General features: G+C 40.3%; 1 protein-coding gene across 2 annotated transcripts in view; it reads right to left on the bottom strand.

Moving 5' to 3' along the window:
- Positions 1-2,663: 2,663 nt before the first annotated feature.
- KATNIP (katanin interacting protein) overlaps positions 2,664-27,026 on the bottom strand; it is a 228,908-nt gene continuing 204,545 nt past the window's right edge. For both annotated transcript variants that reach the window (XM_051988295.1, XM_051988287.1), the window contains 8 exons: positions 23,900-24,057; positions 22,385-22,452; positions 20,259-20,369; positions 19,310-19,449; positions 17,218-17,319; positions 14,802-14,962; positions 14,556-14,644; positions 2,664-5,231 (listed from right to left, as the gene is read on the bottom strand). In XM_051988295.1, coding sequence (XP_051844255.1) covers positions 5,173-5,231; positions 14,556-14,644; positions 14,802-14,962; positions 17,218-17,319; positions 19,310-19,449; positions 20,259-20,369; positions 22,385-22,452; positions 23,900-24,057 — 888 coding nt within the window. In that variant the 3' untranslated portion in view covers positions 2,664-5,172. The remainder of the gene's footprint in view (positions 5,232-14,555; positions 14,645-14,801; positions 14,963-17,217; positions 17,320-19,309; positions 19,450-20,258; positions 20,370-22,384; positions 22,453-23,899; positions 24,058-27,026) is intronic.

Here is a 27,026-nt window from a genome sequence, read left to right as displayed (position 1 = left end):
TCCTCTGTTTTTCAATCCTGTTCTCTGGCCTAGAACTGAAGCTCTAAATTATGTCACCTTCAATTCTGGAGCTAAAGTTTCCATTCTAGGAGGGCCTTGTAATAATTATTAAATATCTGCTATGTGCAAGACACTGTGGGGACACAGTTTTTTAAAAAATGAACAGCCTTTATTCTTAGGGAGTTAAACTCTGGGGGGGGGGGTGGGAGGTGGGAAGGGACAGGTTGAGGTTGAAAAGGATGGAAAGAGACTGCAAAATAATTTTGTTGAGAAAATGAGTCAGACCAGCTAATTTCTAGGATAGTATTTAAACAATCCTTTAAGGTTTGCTTTACATATACATATTATGTCATCTGATCATCACAACCACAGGAGATGACATTATAATCTCCATTTTACCTATGAGGAAAATAAGGCAGGCCAAGGTTAAATGACTTGCCTGGAGTCACACAGCCAGTAAGTGTTTCTGTCTAAAATCTCCTAGCTCTATTTTTCTGTGTCCTGGGGTCCAGATTTGACATCCTAATGTAATCCACACTTTTCGACAGGTTGGGATTTTGTTTGAAGCCAGTCATTGTGATACAGAAAAGCCCTGGATGAGGAATTAGACCATTTGGGTTTTAGCTTCCACCTTGCAGCTAATTTCCTGGATAAGTCACCCTCCCTGAGTCTTATTTCCTTGGCGGTAAAATGAGGCTATACCCAAGTACACACTGAGTATTTTTCTAGGGATAACCTGAATATTTTCAGTGGAGGAAAGCTTGTAGAGGGCAGGAGGTACTTCACATGATCATAACCTTGGAGCAGAAGAGAACCTTAAAGGTTATCTAGAGAAACTTCATTTTGAAGATGAAAATATTTTAGCCCAGAAAGGTTGAATAACTTCCCAAGAACTGCACAGGATGCACATGGTAGAGCCAGGATTTAAATAAAGGTCTTCTAACTCTAGGGTTCCCTTTACTACCCCACCAACACCAGGCCTTGTTTGAATTAAAGTTGTTGAATTAAAGGTCAAACTTGACCTCTATGGGGCTGTCTCATTCTTAAAAAAAAAAGTTTCCATTATTACATTGCTGTGGGAAGTGTAAACTCTTAGTGAAAGGAGGGGAATAGATAATACAAAACAATGCATAATTCAAAAATAAAAAAGGATGTGGTTACACACACATTCACCCATTCCCATGGATTCACCATGGAAAATCCTCCGAGTGGAAAATATACTGCCAGGGAATTGACATCCCTTTGCTAGTGATGTCCAGCATACCCCCAATTTCTGAGAGTTTCAGGTAGTTTTGTTTTATTCCTATTGACTACACAATTGGTACCTTTAATCCAGACAGAAAGGAGTGATACTGGTGGGGGCAGTGAGGATTGTCACGGGGTACTGCCCTCTGAAACTCTCCAGGAATGGTTGTCTTGGAGCATCACCAGAGAAACAGAGCCCCCAGGTTTGCTGCAGTTTTTCTCTCCTATTTCTCATGACAGCCTTGAGCTTGCTGAGTGATCAGGCAAACAGAGGGAGGCTGCTGTTCTCCATATGTGTTTTCTGGTTGGGAAATGTCAGACCTCAGAATGTGCCCAAAGAGGTCTAACAGATTCTCCTAGCACAATCTGGTTCACCACTGCTTGATGAGCTGGGTAATTTGCCTTGGAAAGCACTGGGGGAAGAGGGTGGAAGCTCATTTTTTCTTGGTGAGGTAGGTTTGCTGCATAGTTGGAAATGTCTCCAGTTGAGAAATCCCCATCATTTGGTCTTCCTGGGCTTTGTGGCATATTCTGTTGCTGGTTACCACCAAAGCTGTGATTTCTTTAAAACCAAAGGTTTCCTGTTAATTGCACCACGACAGCTGCCTTTCTCTAAAAACCTGGAACTGCTCCTTAGCTCCTGGTCCTTTCTTAGTGCTCTCTCTCTCTGGCAGTCACTCCACTTAATTTTTAAATTTCTTGTCTAATCTGTGCACACAAAATAAACAAGTCCCCGAGCAGCCCCTCTGACAGCAGCCTTGAACGTGATTTATTCTCACTCGTCACGGTGAGGAGATCAGGGGGAAAAAACAGGCCAGAGTTGGAAGAAAGATGTGGAGGGAAATGAATGCCTCATTGAAAACCCTGAGCCAAGACCAAGGTCAAATGTTTGTTCATTGGGCTCAGTGGGCAACCGATAGTGTGCAGCAGCCCTCTCTGTGGCCTACCCTGGAGGGATGTATTAATGAGGGGATGCGGTTTTAAGCACCCTTGTGGGCTCTTTTAAAATTCCTCTGAGTTGGGTCTCATTTTTGATGACAAAGTGATGGAAGAGACATGTTTCTAGAATGCAGGAGGCAGCAGCACTGGAGGAAATCAGACAGGTGGGTTCTGCCTTTCCTCACTGTCACAAGGCTGGGTTCAGCCAGGTACCTGCCACAGGTCAGCCTCCAGCCTTTCCTTTGAAGAGGGTCTTGTGAGTGAAAGAGATGAGAAGGGGGCCAGATTTGGGGCTACTGAGAAACCTCAGGTTATTTTATTTATTTCTTCTTTTTCTCCCACTCTTCCTGTTTTCTCCACTTCCTACTCTTTTCCTCCCGCCTTCCTTCCCCATTAGCTGAGACTGAGAAGACTGCCTAATCGGCTATATTTGTAGTTGAATCCTTGATCCCCATCCCCACCTCCCAAATAAAACAACATTTTTAGAACATATTTTATTGACTTTGGGAAAATAATATAAATCTCTTTGAAGTTGAATGTCTGTACAATCCTTTTCTAGCTTTGTATGGTCCATACAGTCATAGCAATAATAGAGATTCTGTGTGTGTGAGTGTGCGTGTGTACGCATGCTCCCTTATACAGACAATTCTGACATATACAAATGGCTTGTGTTAGGCTGGTCATGGAATGGTTTTTCTGTAGTTTTGTCAGATGCCGGTAAATTCTCAATAGGGTTTTGAATTGCTAAGCTAAAAGCTATATCTGACCTTCTTTCTACTTTTCCCTCTTGTAAGAACTGGGACATGGAGGACAGTTCTTTATTATTCCATATATTGGGAACATTCAGCAAGAGCAGAGAAGCTAGGGTTTTTAAAAGCTGAGTAAATGATAAATTTTAGTTAGGAGGGGCAAATCCTGATCTTAATATCATCCACAAGTTACAAATGGAAAGCACATTTGCATAGCTGCTTACGTTTAATCTGCAAATCTTGTAAAATATTTGTTCAGGTTTTCTGTTGCATAGTAACATACTTACAGTACATGGGCTGTCTCCAGGCTGGGTGCCAGAAAAACAAGAGATTAATATTTGGAACAAGAAATTACCCACCACTGGGAAACCAATTAGTTCCCTGATAAGAACTTGGTGTATAGATGGAAGTAGATGTATTTTGAACAGCTCATGGCACAGGGGCTGAGACTCACTTGTTTCCCACTGTGGGAAAATAAAAGGGGAGGGGTAGTACTGACTGTACTGGTAACTTGGGACTGGTAGAAATAACCATTATACTAGAAGGACCTGATACTCTAAGTCTAAACGTTTTCAAAGTATTAAAGAGTCTTATCCTTCAGGAGCTTATAGGGAAATAATGCAGGGGTGGGGGAAGAGGAAGTGGGGAGGAGAAGGTAGAGAAGGGGAAGGGAGGGGGAGGTAAGTCCTTTGCAGGTCAAAATGTAGGGAACTGAGGCAATAGTAAATGAGACAGCAACATCCCATTTCTCGAGGGAAGTGCTGAAAACAAACAATTGCCCTTCACGGACCAGGAATCTGAGGCACTCTATCCTACTGCAAGGGAACACCACTGAGCGACTGCAGCCTCCCCAGATCTCAGCCCATCTCTCTCAGGGACAGACCTTGGGCTGCCTCTTTGAGGTGAGGAGCTTTGCTTTTGATTCAATTTACTGGACTCCTGTGTCAGGAGGAATCTTTGCAGCGACAGGCCCGGTGGCATCCTCCTTCTGGACATATATCAACCAGGGAGCTGGACTGGACTTTGGGAGGCAAACATGGTCTCCAGCCCTCTCCTTACTTCAGACCAAGTCTGGTCTGTATTCACTCTGTCAAAGTTCAGGGACATTTAGGGACCCAGGCAGCCTCAAGGCTCTTCTTTGCACTGCTTTTAAAGGAAGGGATGCAATTTCTCTTTCTATATGACACCTGACTTTATGTACTTTCTTTCTTTGGGTTAAGAAATAGTTAAGACCCAAGAAGTGTGTGTGTGTGTGTGTGTGTGTGCACAGAAAGTCTGCAGACTCTTCTCATTTTTAGTGGCTATCCCATGGACACTCTTCCACCAAGAATTTGGGAGGAATGGTGTAAGGATGAGAGATTGCATGAAATAGGTATTCTATGTGAAAATTTGCAGGGGCATGAGCATGAGATGTTCCATTCTCTGCCCCCCAAACAGTCCCACCAAAAAAGGAAAGGGGAAGTAATCCTCTGCCTGATTACTCAATGTCCCTCGAATTGATCCTTGGAGGAAGAAGAGGGAGGGATAGCTTCTTTCAGCAACCCCCATGTTCCTTCCCACCCAAAGAAGGAGCACTATGACCATCTCCACCAGCAGGGCTGGTCCTTGGCTGTGGCTCAGCCGCTTTCCTATAACTGCTGAGCTCACACTCTGAGGGCGGGGCCACCTGCTGGGGGAGATGCTCTCTTGTTCTTCTCTCTACCAGATTCTTTTCCCTGTAGGCCAATTTCCCTTTACAGACTAAACTGGCTTTTCCTGCAGCTGCCTGAGCCTGACAAGGTACCCAGGAGAAGGCTCAGAGAGAGCAGGAGAGGAACTTGGTAGAATGGCAAGTGAACAAAACAGAACAAAAACAACCAAAAATCCATGAGAAAAATACAGTTCAAATGGCCCTTTGTCCTCTAGGTTTGTATACAGCAAGGCCTGTATTTTTTTTCCAAGCAATTTAACTTCTGAATCTCTTCTCCCCCATCCCCACAAACTCCAATCCATGCTGACTGTTTTCCCAGCCCCTTCTTGATTGGTGGTGGTAACTGGAACTCAGTTCACATCTCTTTCTTGAATTTCCAGTTGGCAAAGTACCAGATCCAAATGCAAAGGGAGGGCAACATTGCCCTGATTTAACATCCATCAATAAACCTTCCTCTGGCCTGTGAGTAGAAGGATCTCTGCTGGGGGGAGTCTTGGGACATCAAAGCAAAGAGTTGGCTAAACCACACTCTTTTCACTCCTCAGTCTGTCAGTATCTTCTCCTCCTCACCGTTTCTTTCTCGCTTATGCAGGTCTTGGGGCGTAAAGCTGTTCAAAGACCACAAAACACAGCATTACAATTCATCATGATGGAGAAGCCCATGAACCCAACAGACTGAACTGAGTGGACCTGAGCCTTCCAGTCAGTGGTAAGAAAGGTGAGAAAAGACTGCAGCAACCCTGTCTGGCTCATGACTAATCTTTGTTTTGGGGTAGATCTGGGAAGTCCTAGAATCCATATGTTCCCAAACCATACCCCCATTAATTATAAGAATTGAGTGACCTGCAGAAAAGGGAACATGACATGGTGGGTTAGAAAGATTGGATGGGAAGCCAAGAAACAACAGTTCCATTTTTAGCTCTGCTTCTAACTTGCTCTGTGACCCTAGGAAGTCATTTTTTCTCCCTAGACCTCAATTTTTTAATCTGTAAAATAAGACGGTAAGATTAATGACATTTATGATCTCTTTAGCTCTAATGAAAAAAAAATTTAGAATGCTAAATTCTAATTAGTTGGATTCCAGAAAAGTAATGTTTCCAGAGGCTGTGTGTGTATGTGGGGGGGAGAGAGGGGAGGAAGGGAGAGAGAGACAAGGGGAGGAGAGAGAAAAAAGAGATAGAAGAGACAGAGAAGAGGGAGAGAGGGAGAGGGGAGAGACAGAGAGAGAAGGGGAAGGAGGGAGGGAGGGAAAGAGACGGGGGAGGGGAGAGAAGACAGAAGGAAAATGAGACAGAGGGGGAGAGACAGAGACAGAGAGAGAAGAGAAAGAGAGAGAGAGAAAGGGAGGGAGAATGGGAGAGAGAGGGAGGAGAGAGAAAAGAGAAAGAAAGGAAAAAACAGACAAAAACACACAGAGAGAACAGAGGAGGGAGAGGGAGTGAAGAAAGGAAAGAGGAAGGAGAGAAAAAAAGAGACAGAAGAAATCGAGAAAGACAGAGATGAGAGGGGAAAGGAAGAGACAGAGACAGAAAGAGAACACTGGATGTCTGTAGAAGTGCCTTTATTCCCAGGCAAAGTGAAAGTTATACAGTCTCAAGGACCAAACGATAAGAAGTTAAGGACAATGTTGTCTGAGTGAAATCAGGGAACAGGGCAACGAAGAGGCATAGAACCTGACTGAGAACTCTACAGTGTAGGATCAGAAACTGGGATCAAAGTACTACATCTGAAGCAAGTAGAAGATGAAGGCAGCTGCTGCTGAGCCATCTGCCTCAGGCCTGCCTGAAAGCCTTCCTGCTGGCCCTTTATGCTGCCCTCCTTTGTCCCTAGGACTCCTTCAAGTCAGTCCCCTTACCTCCTGGGGTCACACATATGCTGAGAGAACTGGGTCTAGATAACCCTTCCTGGGAAAAAATCAGGGATTTAAGAGGACAGCAAACTCAGTAGTATGTGGTGGGGCAGCCAAAAGACGAATGTGTGTGTGTGTGGGAGTGCATTTTGACCTATCTGTGATCTCACTGGAAACTCTTGCTCCCAGTCTGCACCGGCATGTACTCTAAAACTCCAAGTCTTTGTGGCTGAGAAATTAAGTGACTGGCCCAGGGTCACACAGTCAATATGGATCAGAGGCAGGACATGAATCCTTGTCTTCCTGGCCTCGGGTCAGCTTTATCCACTCTACCACAATGGCTCTCCTGTTGTGGCATTAGGCTGCACCAGTAAAAGTAATGTCTGGAGTAAGGAAAGTTAGGTTCTTCCCACTCTGACCAGGTCAGAACTGATCTCTGGGCAGGAGACCACGTTGAGTCGAAGGAACTGGGATGCATAGACTAGAAAAGTTTTGGGAAAGGCACGGCAGCTGTCCTCAAGGGTCTGCAGGGCTGGTTTGTGGGAGAAAGATTAGTGCCTTCTTGCTTGACCAAGTGGGTCAATGGGTAAATGGTACAAGGAGATGGATTATGGCTTGATATAAAGAAAAACTTTCTACTGACTAGAACTGTCCAAAGGTGACATGAGATTCTTTAGTTGAGGACAGTTATTTCTGGTTTTGTGGGAAAAGAAGAAAAGCTGAATAAGGAACAAGAATATTGTGAAAGTATCTTGACGGTCTGTACTTCCAAAGAAGCTGAGAAGGAGTTCTGAAGAGAAACTGGGAAAACCTCAAGATATGCTGAAGGGGGAGAAGGGCTCAATATGACAGAGCCCTTTGAAAGAACAAAAAGCAAGGTTGAGGCATTAAGACCTGCAGAAAACTAAAGGAATAGGAAGCTGCCTAGACAAGACAAAGAAAAAAAGGTTAGTAAAACAATTTAGTAAAATAAATTGGAAAATAAAATAATTTGGTGAAATAAACAAGAGGTTAATGAGAGAAGAGAAAGAATGTAGTGTGTAAATATATAGTTTTTTACTGATATTTTCCACATTAGCCATGTTGCCAGAAAAAAAAAATAAAGAAATGCTTCAGCCTACACTCATAGTTTATCACTTCTCTCTGGAGATGGAGAGCATTTTTCATCATGAGTCCTTCAGAATTATCTTAGATCATTATATCAGAGTAGTTAAGTCTTTCCCAGTTGATCATCATTACAATATATACTGATTTTGTGTAAAATGTTCTTCTGGTTCTCATGACTTCACTCTGCATCAATTTATACTGGTTTTCCCAGATTTTTTTGAAACCATCCTGTTCATCATTTCTTATAGCATGATAGTATTCTATCACAATTACATACCACATCTCGTCCAGCCATTCCCCAATTAATGGGTATCCCCTCTATTTCCAATTCTTTGCCACCATAAAAAGGACTGTTATAAATATTTGTTTCCTTTTTTTTTTTATCTCTTTGGGATATAAATATAGCCCAAGTACTGAGATTGCAAGATCACAGTTTAATAACCCTTTGGACATAGTTGCAACACATAATCCAGAATGGTCAGACCAGTTTATGTACCGACTGAGAATTAGTGTCCAAATTTTTCCACATGCCCTCCAATATTTGTCATTTTCCTTTTCTGCATGTTAGTTAATCTGATAGGTGTGAAGTAGCATCTCAGAGTTATTTTAATTTGCATTTTTTTAATTAAAATGATTTAAAGCATTTTTATATGACTAAGATAGCTTTGATTTCTTCTGAAAAGTGCCTATTCATATCTTTTAATTAGTTATCAATTGGGGAATTACTCTTATTTTTATAAATTTGGCTCAGTTTCCTATATAATATATAATTGTTACGGGTGACTGTCAAATGGTAAAAAGGTGAAAGTCTCCTCACATTCTAGGTTATCAAGCTCAAGGAAATGTTCTTAAAACAAGGTAAAAATGAAAAAAAAAACACACATATACAACAACAACAACAACAACAACAACAACAGGACCTCAAGAAGAGGGTAGGTAGGAAGGAAAAGAACCAAAGTAGAAAAAACATACATCCAATGTGAAAAAATCCTTCTGAGGATAATGGAGCTGGTTCTGTTGATAAGAAAGCAGCTGCTCACTTCCAAAATAATGATAAAAAAGAGCCACAGAAGTTATTAGGTGAAAGGGATTGGTCACTAAAGGTCAGAGGAAGAAGAGCAGAGTAGGAGTAGGTAATGACTTCTTCTCAGGGGTACTAAGGCAGCTATTTGTTGACCTGACAATAACAGAGAGATTGATTGTATTCCTCCAGCTTGTGTTTAAGAGATGTGTATGTATGTGTGTGTATAAATATAGATATATATATATATATGTGTGTGTATGTTATGAATGTATAAGTATATATATGTATGTGTACACAACACACACACACACACACACATTTATTTGTACAGAGAACTTCTTAGATCTATTAAAACAAATGATTACTATCTACTTACTGTGATTCCCATGGATACAAAGTATATCGCCAATAGAAATTTAGAAAGCCCTCCCATAGATGATATACTGAAAACCAGAAGGGCAAAGGGGGACTTCTTATGGAAAGCAAGGGACCCAGAAGAGAAACTGGCTAAGGAGAAGGTTTCTGAGAATGGGATCTGGCCAGACAAGTCATAATGACAGACTTCTGGACAAAGATGGAAGACATCTATCAAAGGCTAGTAAGAATGTCTTAGCCTGGTGTCTTACAAATCTAATCAAAAGTACTTTAAGATTAAAAAAAATGGAGGAACATCTTAGGGGAGCAAAAACAAAATAAGAATCACACTTGAGATAACCTGAAGTTCAAAAGGGACAAAATCCAAAAATTGAAAGAATAACAAAAAGTGTGGCCTCAAATACCAACATGAAAATGCTACAAATTTAGACAGAGGTCCTAATTTGAGGAGGCAAAATCTTGTCTTATGAATATCCATAGCACCCAGGAGAGATGAAAGCCATGTCTAAGAAATGGCAATGTGAGCTGTTACGCCTTATTCAAAAGAAATGAGACAGAAAGTGGGGTGAGGAATCATTGTATATTTCAAAGGTAAATTCATGTAAAGAAAATCCAGGAGCCAGAATATAAGTAGAGAGGTAATCCAAGGAAAAGCAAGCATTTTGGCAAAGGGAGATTGAGGTAGAAACATAATCAGTTTGGCCATTAAGAGGCTTCACAACCATCCATTTGGGCAGAAGAAGGAAAGAGATGAATAGTTCAGGAAAGAAATTGAGTATGGGATTACTTCCTATATCAAAACCAGAGTGGCTAACAATTAGATCAGCTTTAACAATAACTTTATCATTTGAGAAGGGGATCTGATTTTCACTAACACAGAGAAGCTGGTTGCTAAGGATAGGCAAAAATTATGGCACTTTGGGAAGACGTGACCACTCCTTCCTGGAGTCTGTGATAGAAGAGACTAAAACTAGGCAATCATCGACATGGACCTTGGATGCGGGGAAAGTTGATTTCAAAGGCATCAGAAGAAAGATGGGTAGGATCACAAGGACTAAAATTCTACAAGCGATTCCATGAGAAATGGCAAACTAAAAAAATGACAGCAAGTAATTCTAAAGAAAGGGGAGAAAAGGGAACATTATATGACAACACTAATGCTGGATACAAAGGAACTCATCCAACAGGAAAAGACATGAATTACTAGAAGTATATGACACAAGCCTGAAAAAAATCAATGCCAAAAGTGTAGCAGAAGCAGGTAAGGAAAGACAAAGACAAAAGAGAGAGGTGTGTGTGTGTGTGTGTGTGTGTGTGTGTGTGTGTGTGTGTGTGACTTAAGGTGTACTGGGAGAAAAAGAAGAATCAAAGAATGGGTAGGACCACTGTTTGGGGAGGACAAAATAATGATAACTGACAAGAAAGAGAGGGTGCCGCTATTCATGCTTCTTTTGCCAATTTTTTTTTTTCTGTCAAGGAAAGTAACCTTTGGACTGGAAATGGAAGAACAAAGATGGTGCTGATACCTAAAATGAGTCAGGAAAGAGATAGTAAGAGGGCATCTAAGCCGACCTTGGTGAACTAACATCACTTTACATTATCAGATATAGCCTGACTGCTGACTCAGTTAGTGATATCCAAAAGATCATGGAAAATGGAAGCATCATAGGAAAAAAATGGAGAAAGGCAAATGTCATTTTCAAAAATGCAAGGAGAATACAGAATAGCAAACTAAAGTCCAGTGAAATTGACTTCAATTCCTAGAAATTCTATTTAGGAAAAAAATATCTGGAATTATTACAGAATTTTTAAAAGTAGCATAGCTTCAAGGACACATCACGTCAGACTCACCTCATTTTCCCTTTGTTTTGGTGGCATTATTAAATTGGTAGATGAGGGATATATTGTAGATAAAATTTACCTACATTTAATAAAGCATTTGGTGAAGTGCTTCACAGTATTCTTGAGGAAAGACTGAAAAATATGGGCTATATGTTTAGCATCAGATAAAATAGCTGAATGGCTGGACTCAATTAATGGTTAATGTCATCTTGGCAGGAGAACTCATCAGTAGAATACCTCAGGGATCTCAGTACTTTGCCCTCTGCTATTTAAGATTTTTGTCAGTGACTTGGATAAAGGCATTGCTGGCATACTATTCAGTTTTTTAGATGACAAAAAGCCAGGAGGGATGGCTAATGAACTGAATGACAAAATCAAAATTCAAAATGGTCTTGGCAGGCTAAGACCTTGGGCTGAATCTAATAAAATGGAATTCATTAGGGTTAAGTTTAAAGTCTTACACTGGGGGTCAAAAAATCAACTTCAAAGGTACAAGATTAGCAAAGTACAATTAGGTATGGCAGGTTGCCTAAAAAATCTGGGCAAGTATGGCAGCCAACAAAGTTGACGTGACCTTGGGTTTATTAGACAGAACATAGACAGCTTTCAGGAATAAAGCTGAGATAGTCTGGTTGTACTTTGCCCTGGCTGGCCCACATTAGAGGGCTGTGTTTGGTTCTGGGCACCACAGTTCAAGGAGGACATGATAAGTTGAGGAGTATCCAGAGGTAGCCATCCTGAATCACTTAAAGAAAACTAGAGAAGACACAGGGGAGACCCGAAAACTGTCTTCAACATCCAAATGCATGGCTGTCATGTAGAAGAATGAATGGACTCATTCTATCTGGCCCCAGACAGCAAAGCAAAGAACAATGTGTATAAATTGTGAAGAGACAAATCCAGGCTTGTGCTTTTTAACAATCAGAGCTGCCCTACAGTAAAATGGGCTGCTTCCAGAGATAGCATGTTTCTCCTCCTGGAGGTCTTCAAGTAGAGGCTGGATGATGACTTGTCCAGAACATTAGAATGGGAATTCCTTCAGGGACATGACTTAGGCTAGATAACCACTTCGGTCCCTGCCAACTTTAACATTCTATGATTCTATGGGGTAACATAAAGAGCCTTCTCTCTCACATAGTTCATTCTGTTTTCTATGATCAGTGTCCTTCACTGTCATCATCCTTTGTTAGGATTATGATCTCATAACAGATAGGGGGTTATCTCCACAACTGGAACAACTTAGGGAGCTTGAGTGTTCAGCCCCTCTATTCCAATCCCAACTGAGAGGCAACAGGGAAAATAAAGAATGAGGAGTTCTAAGGTAGCTCAGAAAGACAAGCAGAGATGCCAAGGGGCATTCTATATAAGAACAGTCAAGTTCTGCTAAGCATGACTGTCAAGGACCAGTCAGGGAAGCCAAATGAAATCAAGGAGACTTGGAATTCTGGGAAACAGGTATAAGCAAAAATATCAGCTTTAATTTGTATGAAGTGATGCAAAGTGAAATGAGCAGAACGAGAAAAATATTGTACACAGTATCAGAATATTGTGTGATGATCATCTATGAATAACTCAGCTCTTCTCAGCAATAATGATACAAGATAAGTACAAAAGACTCCTGAATAAAAATACCCGATAAAAAACTGATAGATTCTGATTACAGGTTGAATAAATTTTTTCTTGCTTTATTTTTTTCTCATGGTTTTTTCCTTCTTTTTAAATCTTTCCTATTTTGCAATTGTGACTAATTTGGAAATGTTTAATATGATGGCACATATATACACTAGATCAAACTGCCTCCCTTTTTTGGAAATAGAAAAGGAAAGAAAGGGGAAAACTTTGGACCTCAAAATCTTATAAAAATGAATGCTAAAAATTTCTTATCATGTATCTGGAGAAGAAATAAAATACTATTTTATAAAAAAAAGTCATCTTTATAGTTGTGGCCAATGTACAGGGACTTGTTTCTACTAAAAGCAGATTGGCTATTTTCTTGGATAAAGTTCTCACACAATTAGGTTATTGTCCAAAATTTAGGAAATTGCCTTGTGCAGAGAATTTCCAGCTGAGCTATTTCACACAAATGGCAGAGGGGTATAAGGTCAATCCATAAAGCAAACTGTCAGAGAATGCCGCTGAAATAAACAAAAGACTTATGGAAAGAGAATAGAAGAAATATGGACAGAATCCTGGAAAGGCAGGCCTATGATTAGCTCAGTCAGTGCTGTGGCCCCATCATTGGAGATCCAATGACAGATGGGAGGGCTCTTAAAAGGTGGTTGTTCTGATTTGAATCCATACTAGTGAATCCACTCTGGTCAACTGACACAGGTTCCTAACTCTTCGATGTTGCAATGACCTCAGTTCTAAGATTTCACTAAGATCCCCAAAACATGTGAGAAATGTGTGAAAATATATGAGAAATATGTGAAAAAAGGATAATAGAGCAAAAGGGTAATATCACTGTATGTAGGCTCAAGGATGAGAAGGACTCAGGATCACTTAATCTACCAATACGGAGAAGAGTTGATGGAATATTACTACTGGTAAAGTCATTGTTCTGCTATGGAAAATAGAAAGTATATCATAGAAATCTAGAACTGGAAGAGACCTTTTTAAGTTATTCTAATCCAACAAAGTCCTCCATTGTACAGATGGAAAGATTTATGACCCCAACGCCAGAGTGATTGGCCCAAAGTCCAGTGCATATGTGCTGGAATCGAGACTACAGCGTAAGGTTCTTAAATCCCAGTCCTTTGTCTCTTCCCCTTGCCTAAGCTCCTTTTCCTGTCGATCTCAGAATTTTGTGAGGATCAAATATTTTTAAATGCAGGTGAGTTCCTTTTAAATTGGAAAGTGATGGAATTGGAAAAAAATTCAAATAAACATTGAAAATAAATGATAAATTGGAAAGCAACCAAGATGAAGAAGTTTCCTCATTTGTAAAATGCCCATCATGCCATTTAAAGTCCCTAATGTTCTCAAAGTCTCTGAGGCTAGATAAATGCTAACTCTCACTGGAGAACCTCAGATTGGGATGGATTGTAAAGCGCTGTGTAGTTGAACCAAGGGTGACTACTCAGCTTCACCTTTGAGGTCCTCTGGAGGTAAGAAATATTATTGCTATCACAGCAAAGCTATAAAGAATCTTTGAGGACACTAAGTCCAACATCCCCATTTACAAATGAGGAAACTGAGGTACAGAGACATTAAGTGAGGTATGCAGAATCATAGAACTATAGGATTTCAATCCACATCCTCTTGACTTTTATCCTGCACTTTATTCACTAAGCCACACTGCCATGTAAGACTAAGAGCTATTAAAATAAGGATTGTATCTACCACAAAGGTGTCTTTGGCCTTCACAAAAACAGGGAAGTATATATTTTAGAAAGATTTTCCATACTAAACGCTGATACCAAAGGGTATTCTGGTTAAGCCTAAGTTATTTAAAAGTTGTAGGATGTCCTATTCCCTAAATACATTGGTGAATCAGGGCTTTGTCAGATGATCTGGTGCTAAGGCATGCTAGAAAGATCCTTTTCCCAAAGCCTCTGCCCACATCAGCCACGGTCTTAAGGGTGGCCAGTGTCAGACACACACTGACTTTGGCTTAGGAAGGGGATGAGGAGCTTGGGAAAGGGAGACTGTACGTGATGAGCTCTGACTCCGTTTCAATTTCGGCACACACTAAGTAAGAGACGGTAGGCTCTCTGTGAGAGAAATGAGACTGACCTGGGTCAGCAGTTGTCTGTTTCTTTTTGGAGTTGGTAACAATTTGATTTTCATTCATCATCCGGACATCCTGATCCTCAACATGATTACTGCAGAAGTAAGAAAATGGGGAGATTCAATCAATCTTCTGGGCTAAAACATGGCCATCATCAATCCTCTCTGAGAATCACCATCCAACCTACTGAAGCTGGCCAAAAAGGACTGACAAACAAGACTGCTGCTTCCCCTAAGGTCTTGCTCACCAACCTGATAATGGTGTACTTCTCTCGGTGACAGATCTCCTCATCCTCCGTAAAGAGAATGGTGTGGTAGGGGATTGTGGGATCACAGGTAGGCAGGATGCCATGTATCACATGGCTGACCATGTCCAGGATTCCATTGTACACTAACAAGTCATCAACAAGAAGCTAGAGGAAGAAGAGGCAAAAGGACAATGATAATGGTAAGCAATGACAATGATATAAGGGACTAGAAAGACCTTTAGCTTACTGTCATAATGTCTCCTTACATAGGGCCATTAGAATGATGTGCCCAGAAACTTTTCCATTCCCCTCGCTGGAAAGCTGCCATCTTTCCCAAAGATATCACTTGATTTGAATTTGGAAAATTTAGTTTAAGAGAAATGATGGAAAGAACTATCAGGAAAGGCCCGTCTGAAAGTTTACCAAATGGAGGAAGAGGAGGAGATTTATTTTAACTTGCTCCAGTAAAATTTGGACCAATAAAGAGCTGTTATAGGGAAACCAATTTTGGTTCAATATAATTACGGAGGTGCTGTCTAACAATATAACAGGCTGCCCTAAGAAATAGTAATCACCATCTGTGGAGATTCTGGAGAAGGATGACATTGGATGGAAGTTACTGCTTCACACTCAAGTTGCTTGTCTAAGTTGTTAGGGAGGGACTCTTTTAGACTGTCATGAATTAGTGATATGTGGCTGGTGACAGGGGTAAGTTATGGTTGTTATGGCAGGGGATGAATCCCAATTGACCCGGTAGCTTCTTCCAAAGACACCATTCTAGTTGAATGTGGGTGGCCAACGCTGGGCAGAAGGCCCCTCTCCTCTCACCACAGTTAGTGTCTTAGTTAGGCAGGACATGGGGGAGGCTTAATTGTACTAGCTCTGAGGGAGGTTGGATTGTGTATCTGGACCCGTGCAGGTCTGCCCACCATGCCACTTCTCTGCTCAAAAATCTTCTATGATTTCATATTGTCTGAGATAAAAACCACTCTCCAGTCCATCGTTAAAATCCATGGTATTCTGGCTTGAGCCTCTTTCCAGGCTTATGGTATTTTACTTCTTTCCATGCATTCCATACTCCAGCTCAACCAGCCTCCTTGCTCTTCCATAAACTTCTCATTTTGCAGATGAGGTTTATGCCAAAGAATGAACTAACTTGTCCAAGTTGGAGCAGGAATAAGTGGTAGAGCTGGAAATCAAATCTGATTTCCTGGGTCTCCTGATGCTAAGTCTAGGGTCATCCCCACCATGCCATGCAGTAGTGTTTAGATCGTTATATCCATGTTACCAAAAAGGAAACTCAATCTCAACACGCTTAAGCTTACAAAGGTAGTGTATAATTCAATTCAACAAGCATTTATTAACTGGCTCCTACTGCCAAGCACTGTGTTAGACAAGGGGGATACAAAGAAAAAATTGGTTCAGTCCCTGGCCTGTGAGGGATAGGGGAAAGAGAGTTAAGTCAATGTGGAATATATAAGAAGTAAGTACTCAGTAAGTGGGGGAGGGGGAGAAGATGGGAAGGTGAGGAGATTTGGAAAGTCCGTGAGTAAGAAATGGTGTCTGATGTAGCCCTGAAGGAGGCTAGGGATTCGGAAAGGCAGAGGTGGAAAGGGCAGGGTTCTGGGTGTGGCAGGTGGGACTGTTCATACAAAGTTCAGAGGAAGTTACAGAAAATAGCCCAATTTGCCTAGGATCTAGAATGACTAAGGGGAACAACATGGAAGTATTGAAAGATGGGCTGGATCCAGACTGTAAAGGGCCAGAAATGACTAACAGAGGGATTTGTCCTTTCTCCTAGAGGCACTGAAATTTTCAAACAAATGTCAGAGCAGTGACATAGATTAGACCTGTGGAGGAAAGAGATGGGGGGCACTCTCCCCCACCTCCTAGAGACATCTCTCTAAAATCCAATCACAAAGATAAAGTAACAAAACTATTTGAATGAGAAAGTGTTTTAAGAATGTAACCCTTAGAGGGAAACATTTCTGCGGACTGCCTTTGTGAATAAAGACCACCTCTCAAGATATGGTGGGGCTTCAAAGAAGCAGAGTACAGAATTCAAACACGGGGAGATGCTGAGGAGTTAGCAGTGCTGGGGCTTGAACCCAGGTCATGATTACAAGCTTGGAACCACATCTTTGAAGAACATAACTATGATTTAGAGATTTTTTTTATAATAACCCACAGTCACCGTACGACAGCTGGAGATATTCAGAAGGGCAACAGCACAACCCCAGGCTTGACACTAGGGACCTGCGTCCTAAGAGAAAACTTGTTCTCCTTGTTATGTCTTAAGTTCACAGTGGTGAGTATTCATATCCTGGGAGAACAGACATTTGTTTTCAAAGTTGCCTCTCAATGAAACAAATCGTAGACTTGCCACAGGGCAATTAGCAGCCAGCATAATAAGTACTTACTCCGAATTCCTTTACTCCTCGATGGGGAGTTTTTGCATAATTCCACAATTTGATCATGGACACAGTGGTAGGCAGATCAAAGATCACATAAACCCGATTCACCTGTCGGAGGAAAGACTTGATTCAAGCAGACATGGTTGGCAACAGAAAGGAACAGAATCAGGACGGTCAAGGGTGGGCTAGGAACGGAGACATACTCTGCTGAGAAAGGGGGAATAATGCTGAAGGAGAGATTAAATCTTTGCAGGCAGAGAAGCTTCTGAGCAAAGGATTTTGTGCGGGCAGAGACATGAGGGATCATAGTCTAACCCTCTCACTGTGTAGGAAGAAGCTAAGACTCAAAGAGTTTAATAAAGGGGGCTGGGAAAGGATTCCCACAAGAGGAGGCAGCTGAGTGAAGTCTTGAAAGTCGTAGCAAGGTCCTGCAGGTTGGAAGGGGCAGAGCCAGAATTCAAATCACAGTCCTCAGACTCTAATACCTGTTCCTTCAACTCTACTGCCCCTGATGGATGAACCCCAAAGAGAGCCAATCCCACTGTGCTCCGGAGTCCCTTCAAAACGCTGTTCTCCCCGTCGTGCAGCCTATTTCCTCTGGGCCTTTAGTCTCCTGACAGCCACCACTGTCTGCATTTTGTAACGACAGCCTTAGCAAGTGGCAAAATGCTGACAAGGATCTCTGAGGAGCTGTTTTCTCAGGCGCTCACATCTCCCTCCTTATTGGGGAGGCTTTGTGGTGCTCTGTCCACCCTGGCTTCCCCCAGCCCCGTGGCTTGGTGCCCTCAAGAGTGAATTGAGGGGAAGTATTCCTAACTAAATGGATCCTATTTAGTTTTCCTTTCCTTTACTCAAACACCATAAATTAAACACAGGAAAATGTGTTACAAAAAGCTGAGCTGCATAATTGTGGGATGAGATGGTAAATTTTCTGGGATGGACAAGGGAAATTCCATTCTAGCCATGGGATAGCAAGGGTCATAGGATTTTGAATTGGAAGGGACCGTGCAGACTGCCTTTTCCTCTCTCATCTGAGACCCAGAGGGAAAGAAGAGATCTGGGATGGGAACCTGGGGTCCCACCTACTGGTCAGGCTTGTCCCCGTCCTGGGAGCTGGCCCTTGTCTCCTCTAGCATTCAGTGCTCTGTCTTCAGATCCTATGTCAATCAGGGTAGGGGAAAGAACTCCATATTCATAGTCAAACGAAGTGAATTCAAATCCTGACTGAGCCATGTAGAAGATGTGTGGCCTTGGACAGGTCACCTTTCTCTGGGCCTGAGGGACCTGGCTAGAAGTTCTTTTGAGATCTCTTCCAGCTCTAAATCCTAAATCCTATAACCTATAACTCATACTTTTGTTCTGATTTATAAACATGAAAGTCAGAGGCAGCTTGGCACTCTCAGATTTTAAATGTTAGCGAGGATGTGGAGCCCACATGGCAGCTCCTGTTTTAGGGCTAGTCTCAGAAAACAGTGGTCACAGAATGGCCAGTTCTGAGCCCTCCTCCAAACCTTTTGGACAACCACAGCAGGATTATAGAATTTCTGCCTCTTGGTCCCCATCACAGAGGACCTCAGGACAACGTCTGGCCTAGTGGTATGGAGGACATTGGACTTAGGGTTCTTTTTCCTCCAGATGCTCTTGTGGCTATGGAGACTCATTCTTTAGATGGCAAGCTTAAGTACAGGTGAGAGAAAACCAGAGCTGAATCTGGTTTGACAGATAAACCAGAGGCCTCAGCTGTCACTAATGACAACTTAGGAATCCCTCACATCTCTTTAGTGTTTTTCAGTTTACAAAGGACTTTTATATATGATATATCAAATGATCCTGTCAATGCTCTGTGAAGTAGACTGGCTAATAATCTCTTCCCTTTATCAGTACAGAAATGGAGGCTCACAGAGATAAAATCATTTGCCCAAAGCCACATAGCTATTTGGTGACCAAGCCAAAATTAAAATCCCATTTTTCTGACTTCCAAATCCAGGACTTTCCCCATCAACTTTGACATATGCCAAATTAAAATAAAAAACAACAGATTTCCCACCAAACCCTCAGAATGTCACAAAATACAGAATATGGTATTTGCTAACTTTACCAAGCCAGGGAGGATTGGGGCCAGCCACATGTGTCTGCCATCACTGGTGTCATTCACTTGGTCAATGAGCTTATCTGGAGTTCGGACATCTCCACATACTCCCTCTAGGGTATTCACACTGTCTGGGAAAGCGGCAATGTCTGAGGTGAACTTTTAAGCTGTAATAACCCAAACGAAGTGCTCAGCACACCATTTTCTAATCTATAACTGCCAACCTACATCAAGATGATGGGAGAACTCAGGGGAGCGTGGGGCCAAAGTACCACACGGGCAGGAGCTGCTGCCTGTTAGTCCTGGTAGCTGCTGAAGTGACAGCCAAATTAGGGATGTTCAAGGGAAAATGAGAGTGCATGAAGGCAGAAAGGAACAAGAGCACAGGGGGTAGGACAGGCCAGTCTTAAGAAGAAGAAAATAGAGAAGAATGGCCAAAAGGTTGACTAATAAATCTGAGCTTCCCAGAACTGTGAAAGATGAGAGAAGAAAAAAAGACCGTTAAATGAGAAAGGGAAATTTAGAAATGTGGAGGTTTTGGGGGTGTGGAGGGAGGAGTTGGGAGAGGAACTGAAAGAGAATGAAGGGTGGTAACTGACAGTAATCACCTAGGCAGAAAAGTGGCCTGACAGGTCTGGTAACCTGAAACTGCTTCCCTAGTCACAGGAGGAGAATGGTGGGAGGGATGCCTCAGGTGCTAATGGGCCTTTCTCTAGCAAGAGCATCACAATTTGGGGGGCAGATGGAAATTGAGAATTGGGTAATTCATGGTGGTCCCACTTTTGGGCATGACATTGTAGCCAATTCCATAAAGCAGCTCTGAACCAGATGATAGGGGGTGGTTCTAATCAGGGAGGCTGCCCATGGAAAAATCTGGCCTGAGGCATACTTACTCCCTCCCAATCTTCTATATCCCTTCAGTATGGGAGGATGGGTCATTCTGTACAATAAAGGATACTATTTTCCGTCAAAGGAATTCTTTCTCCATGTTCATCATATAGCTCCAGTCCATTCAGACCAATGTAATATGGATCTCCCCAGCTGGTGAGAAGCTGAAACTGGAAGATGACTGAGGTAGACTATTAAGGACCATTAATTTAATTTTTTGGATAATAAAGTCAAAACAGTAAGGGATGGACAAGTTTCTTTGTTCACTTAAAATTGTAGATGAGTAAGAAAAAAAAGGTATTTTCTCACATATTTTATAGCTATGGCGGTTCAAGAGAGGTAGAGAGAAATTATGGGAAAGAAATTGGATCCTCAGTCAAAAGATGTCAAGTCTAATTGATCTAGAGACTGATAGGCAAATGGATCTGTGATCCAACTGAATGTGGCCATTCTCTTCCAAGGTGCCTCCTGTTGCTACTTGCCATCTACTCATGCTCAGTGACTTGTCCAGGATCTCCAAGAAATTCTCCAGTACTGGACAGGGAGATGGACACATCTGCCATGCTGAGAATATTCTTAGACTCCTCCTAACTTCTTAAAGATGTCAGTAGAGCACCTGGTCTGTGTCTCTCTCCCTTTTTCTTGCTGAAGAAGTTGCTTTTCTTTTCTATTACATACCTTTCTCTGATTACATCTTTAACCCAGAACCTGTTTCAGAATTCATTATGCATTACAGCCCACTTAATCCTGTCATATGCTTCTTTAATGCTTTCTGGGCAATATTTATTTTTAATCTGACACTTACTAGATGAGCTAATTTCTTTATTTGTAAAATGGAGATAGTAATATCGGTACTACCTTACCTCAATTACTCAACAATCAAGAACTTAGTAAGCACCTACTATGTGCCAGAAACTCTTTCAGATGCTGGAGATGCAATAAACAAGGCAGGATAAATACAGTGTGTCTGTGAACATAAGTGCCAGTACTGATTTGGTAAATGATCTACTGTGTGACCTCATGGTTTCAGTTTTCTTACCTGTAAATTGGAGAAAACAACTGCTCCTCATTTTGACCTATTCAGAAGTGACCCATTATCTAGATGGGTCACAGCATAATCACCATCAGGATGAATCCTTCCAAATAACCGAGAAGTGTGAAGCGCAGATAAAGGGAAGGCAGGGAAGGACTTTATTCACTCTTCCTTCCCATCCACTCCTCACTTGGTGCAGAAGAAGGCCACAGATTGGGGAGAGAGATGGGGATAGATCACATAACAGAATACTATCCCTCCAATGGAGAAGAAGTTCTGAGAGATGACCTTTCACTAATCCCACTTTTACCTATTTCAGTGGGCCCTCCTGACCAGCCCCAACACAGTCCTTTTCAGTTTCTTTTATGAATCACTGTCAGATATTAAGGTATTATGATATCCAGTCCATATGGTTTTTCTCTAGAAAACTTTTATAATCAGATGAATTATATGCTGTAATTGTTTTAATTAATAGAAGATTAATAATTCTTCTTGATAAAATGAAGTTTCCTGAAGGCATGAACTGTTCTGATTTTAGCCTTGTATTTTCAATGTTTAGCACAGTGCTTTCCATGTAGTAGGTGCATAATAAATGCTGGGTTATACTGAATAAAATTCTTTAATTCCTCAAGGAACTACTATGGATGTATCTGTAACCCCTCTATACCTTAAGAGTTTTTATGAACTGCTTGGCTCAAAATATTCATTAATTAAGGCTAATTTCCTAGCAATGAACATCTCTGAATCTGTCTAGATGGGTCCTCAAGCTAGATCTACAGTGTATCTCTGGGCTGGTACTGAAAGCTTTCTGTCTGGGTGGGCTTGTCAGAGTTTGTACTTCATGAGTATGGCTCTCAAGAATCCAGACTAGCTCCACAGCACACGGAGGCACCAGGAGGAGATTTCAGTGGAGAAATTATAATAATAATAGTAATAATTTTCAACCTTATAACATGTTTTCCTCATAACAGCCCTCCTCTCCCTCTCTCTCTCTCTTTTTCTCCCTCCATCCCTCTCTCCCCTTTCTCTGTCTCTGTCTCTGTCTGGCTGGCTGGCTGACTCTCTCTTTCTCTCTCTCTCTTTGTCTGTTTCTCTAAGTAGATAATAACTATCAAAATTTGACTCAATTTTCTTTGATGTGATAGCTTAGTAGAGAAGGATACAGCCACATGGCATTAATGGAGCTTCATAGTCCATGCTGGCTTGTTCTGTATTCTTTAAATCAGTCCGGCTAAAATATAAAACAGTGAAATAAGGGTTATTATCATGGTGTGTTAGAATAATCAGCATCAGGACAAAGTTGAAACTGCCTACAGTCACCTCTATCATTATTTTACAATTCCATTTCCATTAACTCATCAGTAACTGTCCAGTACATGGTCCTTACCTTAATATGGAGAAACCTTCAGTCTTATCCCAGCTGAATCTTATTCCAGGTCACTTATTAGCTTATATGTTGTGTTTTCAGTATGTGAATTTTACCCATCAACAATCCAATAAAGGAACAGCCCACAATTTCAGTTAGGTTGATTTTATTATGAGTACCCACCTACTAGGTGTTTAAATGAGCAAATTGTTATTTCTCTGCTCCTCATTGTCGATACTTTTTTCCTACATGCATTTTCCTACATGAAATCCTTCACTCCAGACAAACTAGGCTATTCATTCACCAAAGGATCCTAGAATTTTGTACGTCCAACCCTTTAATCAAACTCTTTCATCTGTTTGGAAGGAATGAATGGAAGGGTGCATTCTCTTTTTAAAAAAATTCTCCTTGATAATGTCAAATACAAGTATTAGATAGAGATCTGCTCTGAACTTCCACAGTACTAAAAGAAACAGAGATAGAATTAAAAGCTGAAGGTGATCACCCAGTTCAAACTCCTCCACTTTGCAGGTAAGAAAACTGAAAAAAGACAAGGAAAGGGACTTGATTTAGGGCATATAGTAAGCAACAGAGCCAGGATTTAGGCCCAATCCAAAGAATCATAGGATTCAGAGGTGGAAGTGCTACTAGTTACCTAAAGCCCTTTCTCTAAATTTCTCTTGTAGCACTTTCTGCCCAAAATCATGTTTACATGTTTACTTGCCTTCTCACCTACAATAGACTATAGATAGTTAAAGCAGGTACTTTATTCATCTTTATATCCCTTTATCTACCCTAGTACACAGGCACTAGTAAATATTTATTAAATATTGCTAAATATGAATGAGTTGCCATTTACAAAAAAAAAAATTTTGAGAGGATCCATGAAATGGCCATTTCTTTTCTTAGTGGAATATTGATTTGCCAAATATTCTCAAGTAATTGACATTGAGCACTACCCAACAAATAAATATGTGGGAATATACACTCTTATGGTGTCTGCTATGGAAATCTAGCCAATCTTCTGGATGTTCTCTCTAGCAGGAAAGGAAATTAAATACTTAAAAATTTAAGATTTCAGATAGAGAAAAACCAACGCCTGTTCAAAATAGTACAGTGGAGTAGTTATCCCAGAATTTCTAGGAAAGAGAATGGTCCAGCTAAGCTTTCAGAAATAGCAAAGTTCAAAAGTAAGACATTTGTAAAACCCTTTAAGTTGTTAATCACAAAGCAACATATAAAGTAACATGGTTCTCAATCTCCCATTAAGATGTGTATGAAGCACTGAAAATATGAACATCTCCTTGTTTACCTCCGTGATGGTCTCACTGCTGACTGGGACTGTAAATAGTCAACGAAGAGAATTTCTTGAGCAAAATCGAAGTGGCAGTGGCCTGGCCCTTTGCGGACGAGGAAGCCTGATGGTGGAGAGACATGCTGGCCATCCAGCAGCACATGCACAACTTTGGCCTAGGAAGACAATCCATTGTTTCAGAAAATTCACACCCATATTCATATCTATATTTACACTACTGTTCACAGAAAAGTTCACATATGTAGAATGTTTTCCATAAAATCCTTCATCTTACTTGGGCTTATTCCTGTTTTTGTTATACTATGGAGACTTCATTTTAAGTCTAAATTGCCCCTTAGGAGGCATCCTGGGTCAATAATACAATATTTAATTGCTGACATTTCCTGGAAGATCAGGCTTTGGAAAAAGAAGACCTGTGTTTGAATTGTGCTATGTCTCTGGCATCTCTGGCCACTAAATGACTTAAGACTAATGAAGAGGAAATTAGATTAATAAGTATGAGTTACTTTGCCCAACTCTATGCCAATAAATTTGATAACCTAAGTGAAATGCATGAATACCTACAAAAATATAGGTTGTCCAGATTAACAGAGGAGGAAATAAATTGCTTAAATAGCCCCATTTTAGAAAAAGAAATAGAACAAGCTATTAATTAACTCCCTAAAATCCCCAGGACCAGATGGATTTACATGGGAATTCTACCAAACATTTACAGAACAATTAACTCCAATCCTATATAAATTATTTGGGGAAAAAAAAAAGGGAATGAAGGAGTCCTACCAAATTCCTTTTATAACACAGATATGGTAATGATACCTAAACCAGATAGGACAAAAACAGTGAAGTAAAATTATACACTCATCTCCCTAATGAATATTGATGCAAAAATCTTAAATAAAATATTAGCAAAGAGATTATAGAAAATCATCCCCAGGATAATATATACGTGACCAATTATAATTTGTACCAGGAATGCAGGGCTGGCTCAATATTAGGAAAACAATTATCACAATTGATTATATCAATAATCAAATTAACAAAAACCATATAATCATCTCAATAGATGCAGAAAAAGCATTTGATAAAATCTAACACCTATTCCTATTAAAAACACGAGAAAGTATAGGAATAAATGGACTTTTCCTTAAAATAGTCAGTAGCATCTATTTAAAACCATCAATAAGTATCATATGTAATGGGGATAAGCTGGAACCATTCCCAATAAGATCAAGAGTGAAACAATGTTGCCCCCTATCACCATTACTATTCAATATTGTATTAGAAATGCTAGCTTTGGCAATAAGAGATGAAAAAGAGATTAAAGGAATTAGAGTAGGTAATGGGGAAACCAAATTATAACTCTTTGCAAATGATAAGATGGTATATTTAGAGAACCCCAGAGAATCTACTAAAAAGCTATTAGAAATAATCTACGACTTTAGCAAAGTTGCAGAATACAAAATAAATCCACATAAATCCTCAGCAATTTTATTCATAACTAACAAAATCCAATAGCAAAAGATACAAAGAGAAATTCCATTTAAAATAACTGTTGATAGTATAAAATATTTGGGAATCTATCTGCCAAGGGAAAATCAGGAACTATATAAACAAAACTACAAAACACTTTTCACACAAATAAAGTCAGATCTAAACAATTGGAAAAATATTAAGCGCTCTTGGATAGGTTAAGTGAATATAATAAAGATGACACTACTACCTAAACTAATCTATTTATTTAGTGCTATACCAATCAGACTCCCAAGAAACTATTTTACTGACCTAGAAAAAATCATAACAAAACTCATCTGGAAAAACAAAAGGTCAAGAATTTCAAGGGAACTAATGAAAAAAAAATCAAATGAAGGTGGCCTTGCTGTACCAGATCTAAAACTATATTATAAAGTAGCAGTCATCAAAACCATTTGGTACTGGCTAAGAAATAGACTACTTGATCAGTGGAATACGTTAGATTTACAGGACAAAATAGTCAACAACTATAGCAATCTAGTGTTTGACAAACCCAAAGACTCCAGTTTTGGGGATAAAAATTCATTGTTTGACAAAAACTGCTGAGAAAATTGGAAATTAGAATGGCAGAAACTAGGCCCTGACCCACATTTAACACCGTACACCAAGATAAAGTCAAAAGGGGTTCATGATCTAGGCATAAAGAATGAGATTATAAATAAATTAGAAGAACATAGGATAGTTTACCTCTCAAACCTGTGGAGGGAATCTATAATCAAAGAATAACTAGAGGTAATTATTGATCACAAAATAGAAAATTTTTATTATATTAAGTTAAAAAGTTTTTATACAAATAAAACTAGTGCAGACAAGATTAGAAGGGAAGCCATAAACTGGGAAAATGTTTTTACATTCAAAAGTTCTGATAAAGGCTTCATTTCCAAAATATATAGAGAATTGACTCAAATTTATAAAAAATCAAGCCATTCTCCAATTGATAAATGGTCAAAGGATATGAACAGACAATTTTCAGATGAAGAAATTAAAACTATTTCTAGTCGTATGAAGAGATGCTCCAAATCACTATTGATCAGAGAAATTGTTGGTGGAATTGTGAATGAATCCAGCCATTCTGGAGAGCAGTTTGGAACTATGCTCAAAAAGTTATCAAACTGTGCATACACTTTGATCTAGCAGTGTTTCTATTGGTATTATATCCCAAAGAGATCTTAAAGATGGTAAAGGAACCCATATGTGCAAAAATGTTTGTGGCAGCCCTTTTTGTAGTGGCTGGAAACTGGAAACTGAATGGATGCCCATCAATTGGAGAATGGCTGAATAAGTTATGATATATGAATGTTATGGAATATTATTGTTTTGTAAGAAATGACCAGCAAGTTGATTTCAGAGACGCCTGGAGAGACTTATATGAATTGATGCTAAGTGAAATAAGCAGAACCAGGAGATCATTATATTATTATCAACAACAAGCATATACAACGATCAATTCTGTTGGATGTGGCTCTCTTCAACAATGAGATGATTCAAGCCAGTTCTACCTGTTCAGTGATGAAGAGAGCCATCTACACCCAAAGAGAGGACTGTGGGAGCTAAGTGTAGACCACAACATAGCATTTTCACTCTTTCTGTTGTT

This window comes from Antechinus flavipes, chromosome 1 (assembly GCF_016432865.1).
Source record: "Antechinus flavipes isolate AdamAnt ecotype Samford, QLD, Australia chromosome 1, AdamAnt_v2, whole genome shotgun sequence".
Lineage (NCBI taxonomy): Eukaryota > Metazoa > Chordata > Mammalia > Dasyuromorphia > Dasyuridae > Antechinus > Antechinus flavipes.
The sequence above is the reverse complement of the archived record's forward strand: the minus strand, read 5'-3'. Positions and strand labels throughout refer to the sequence as shown.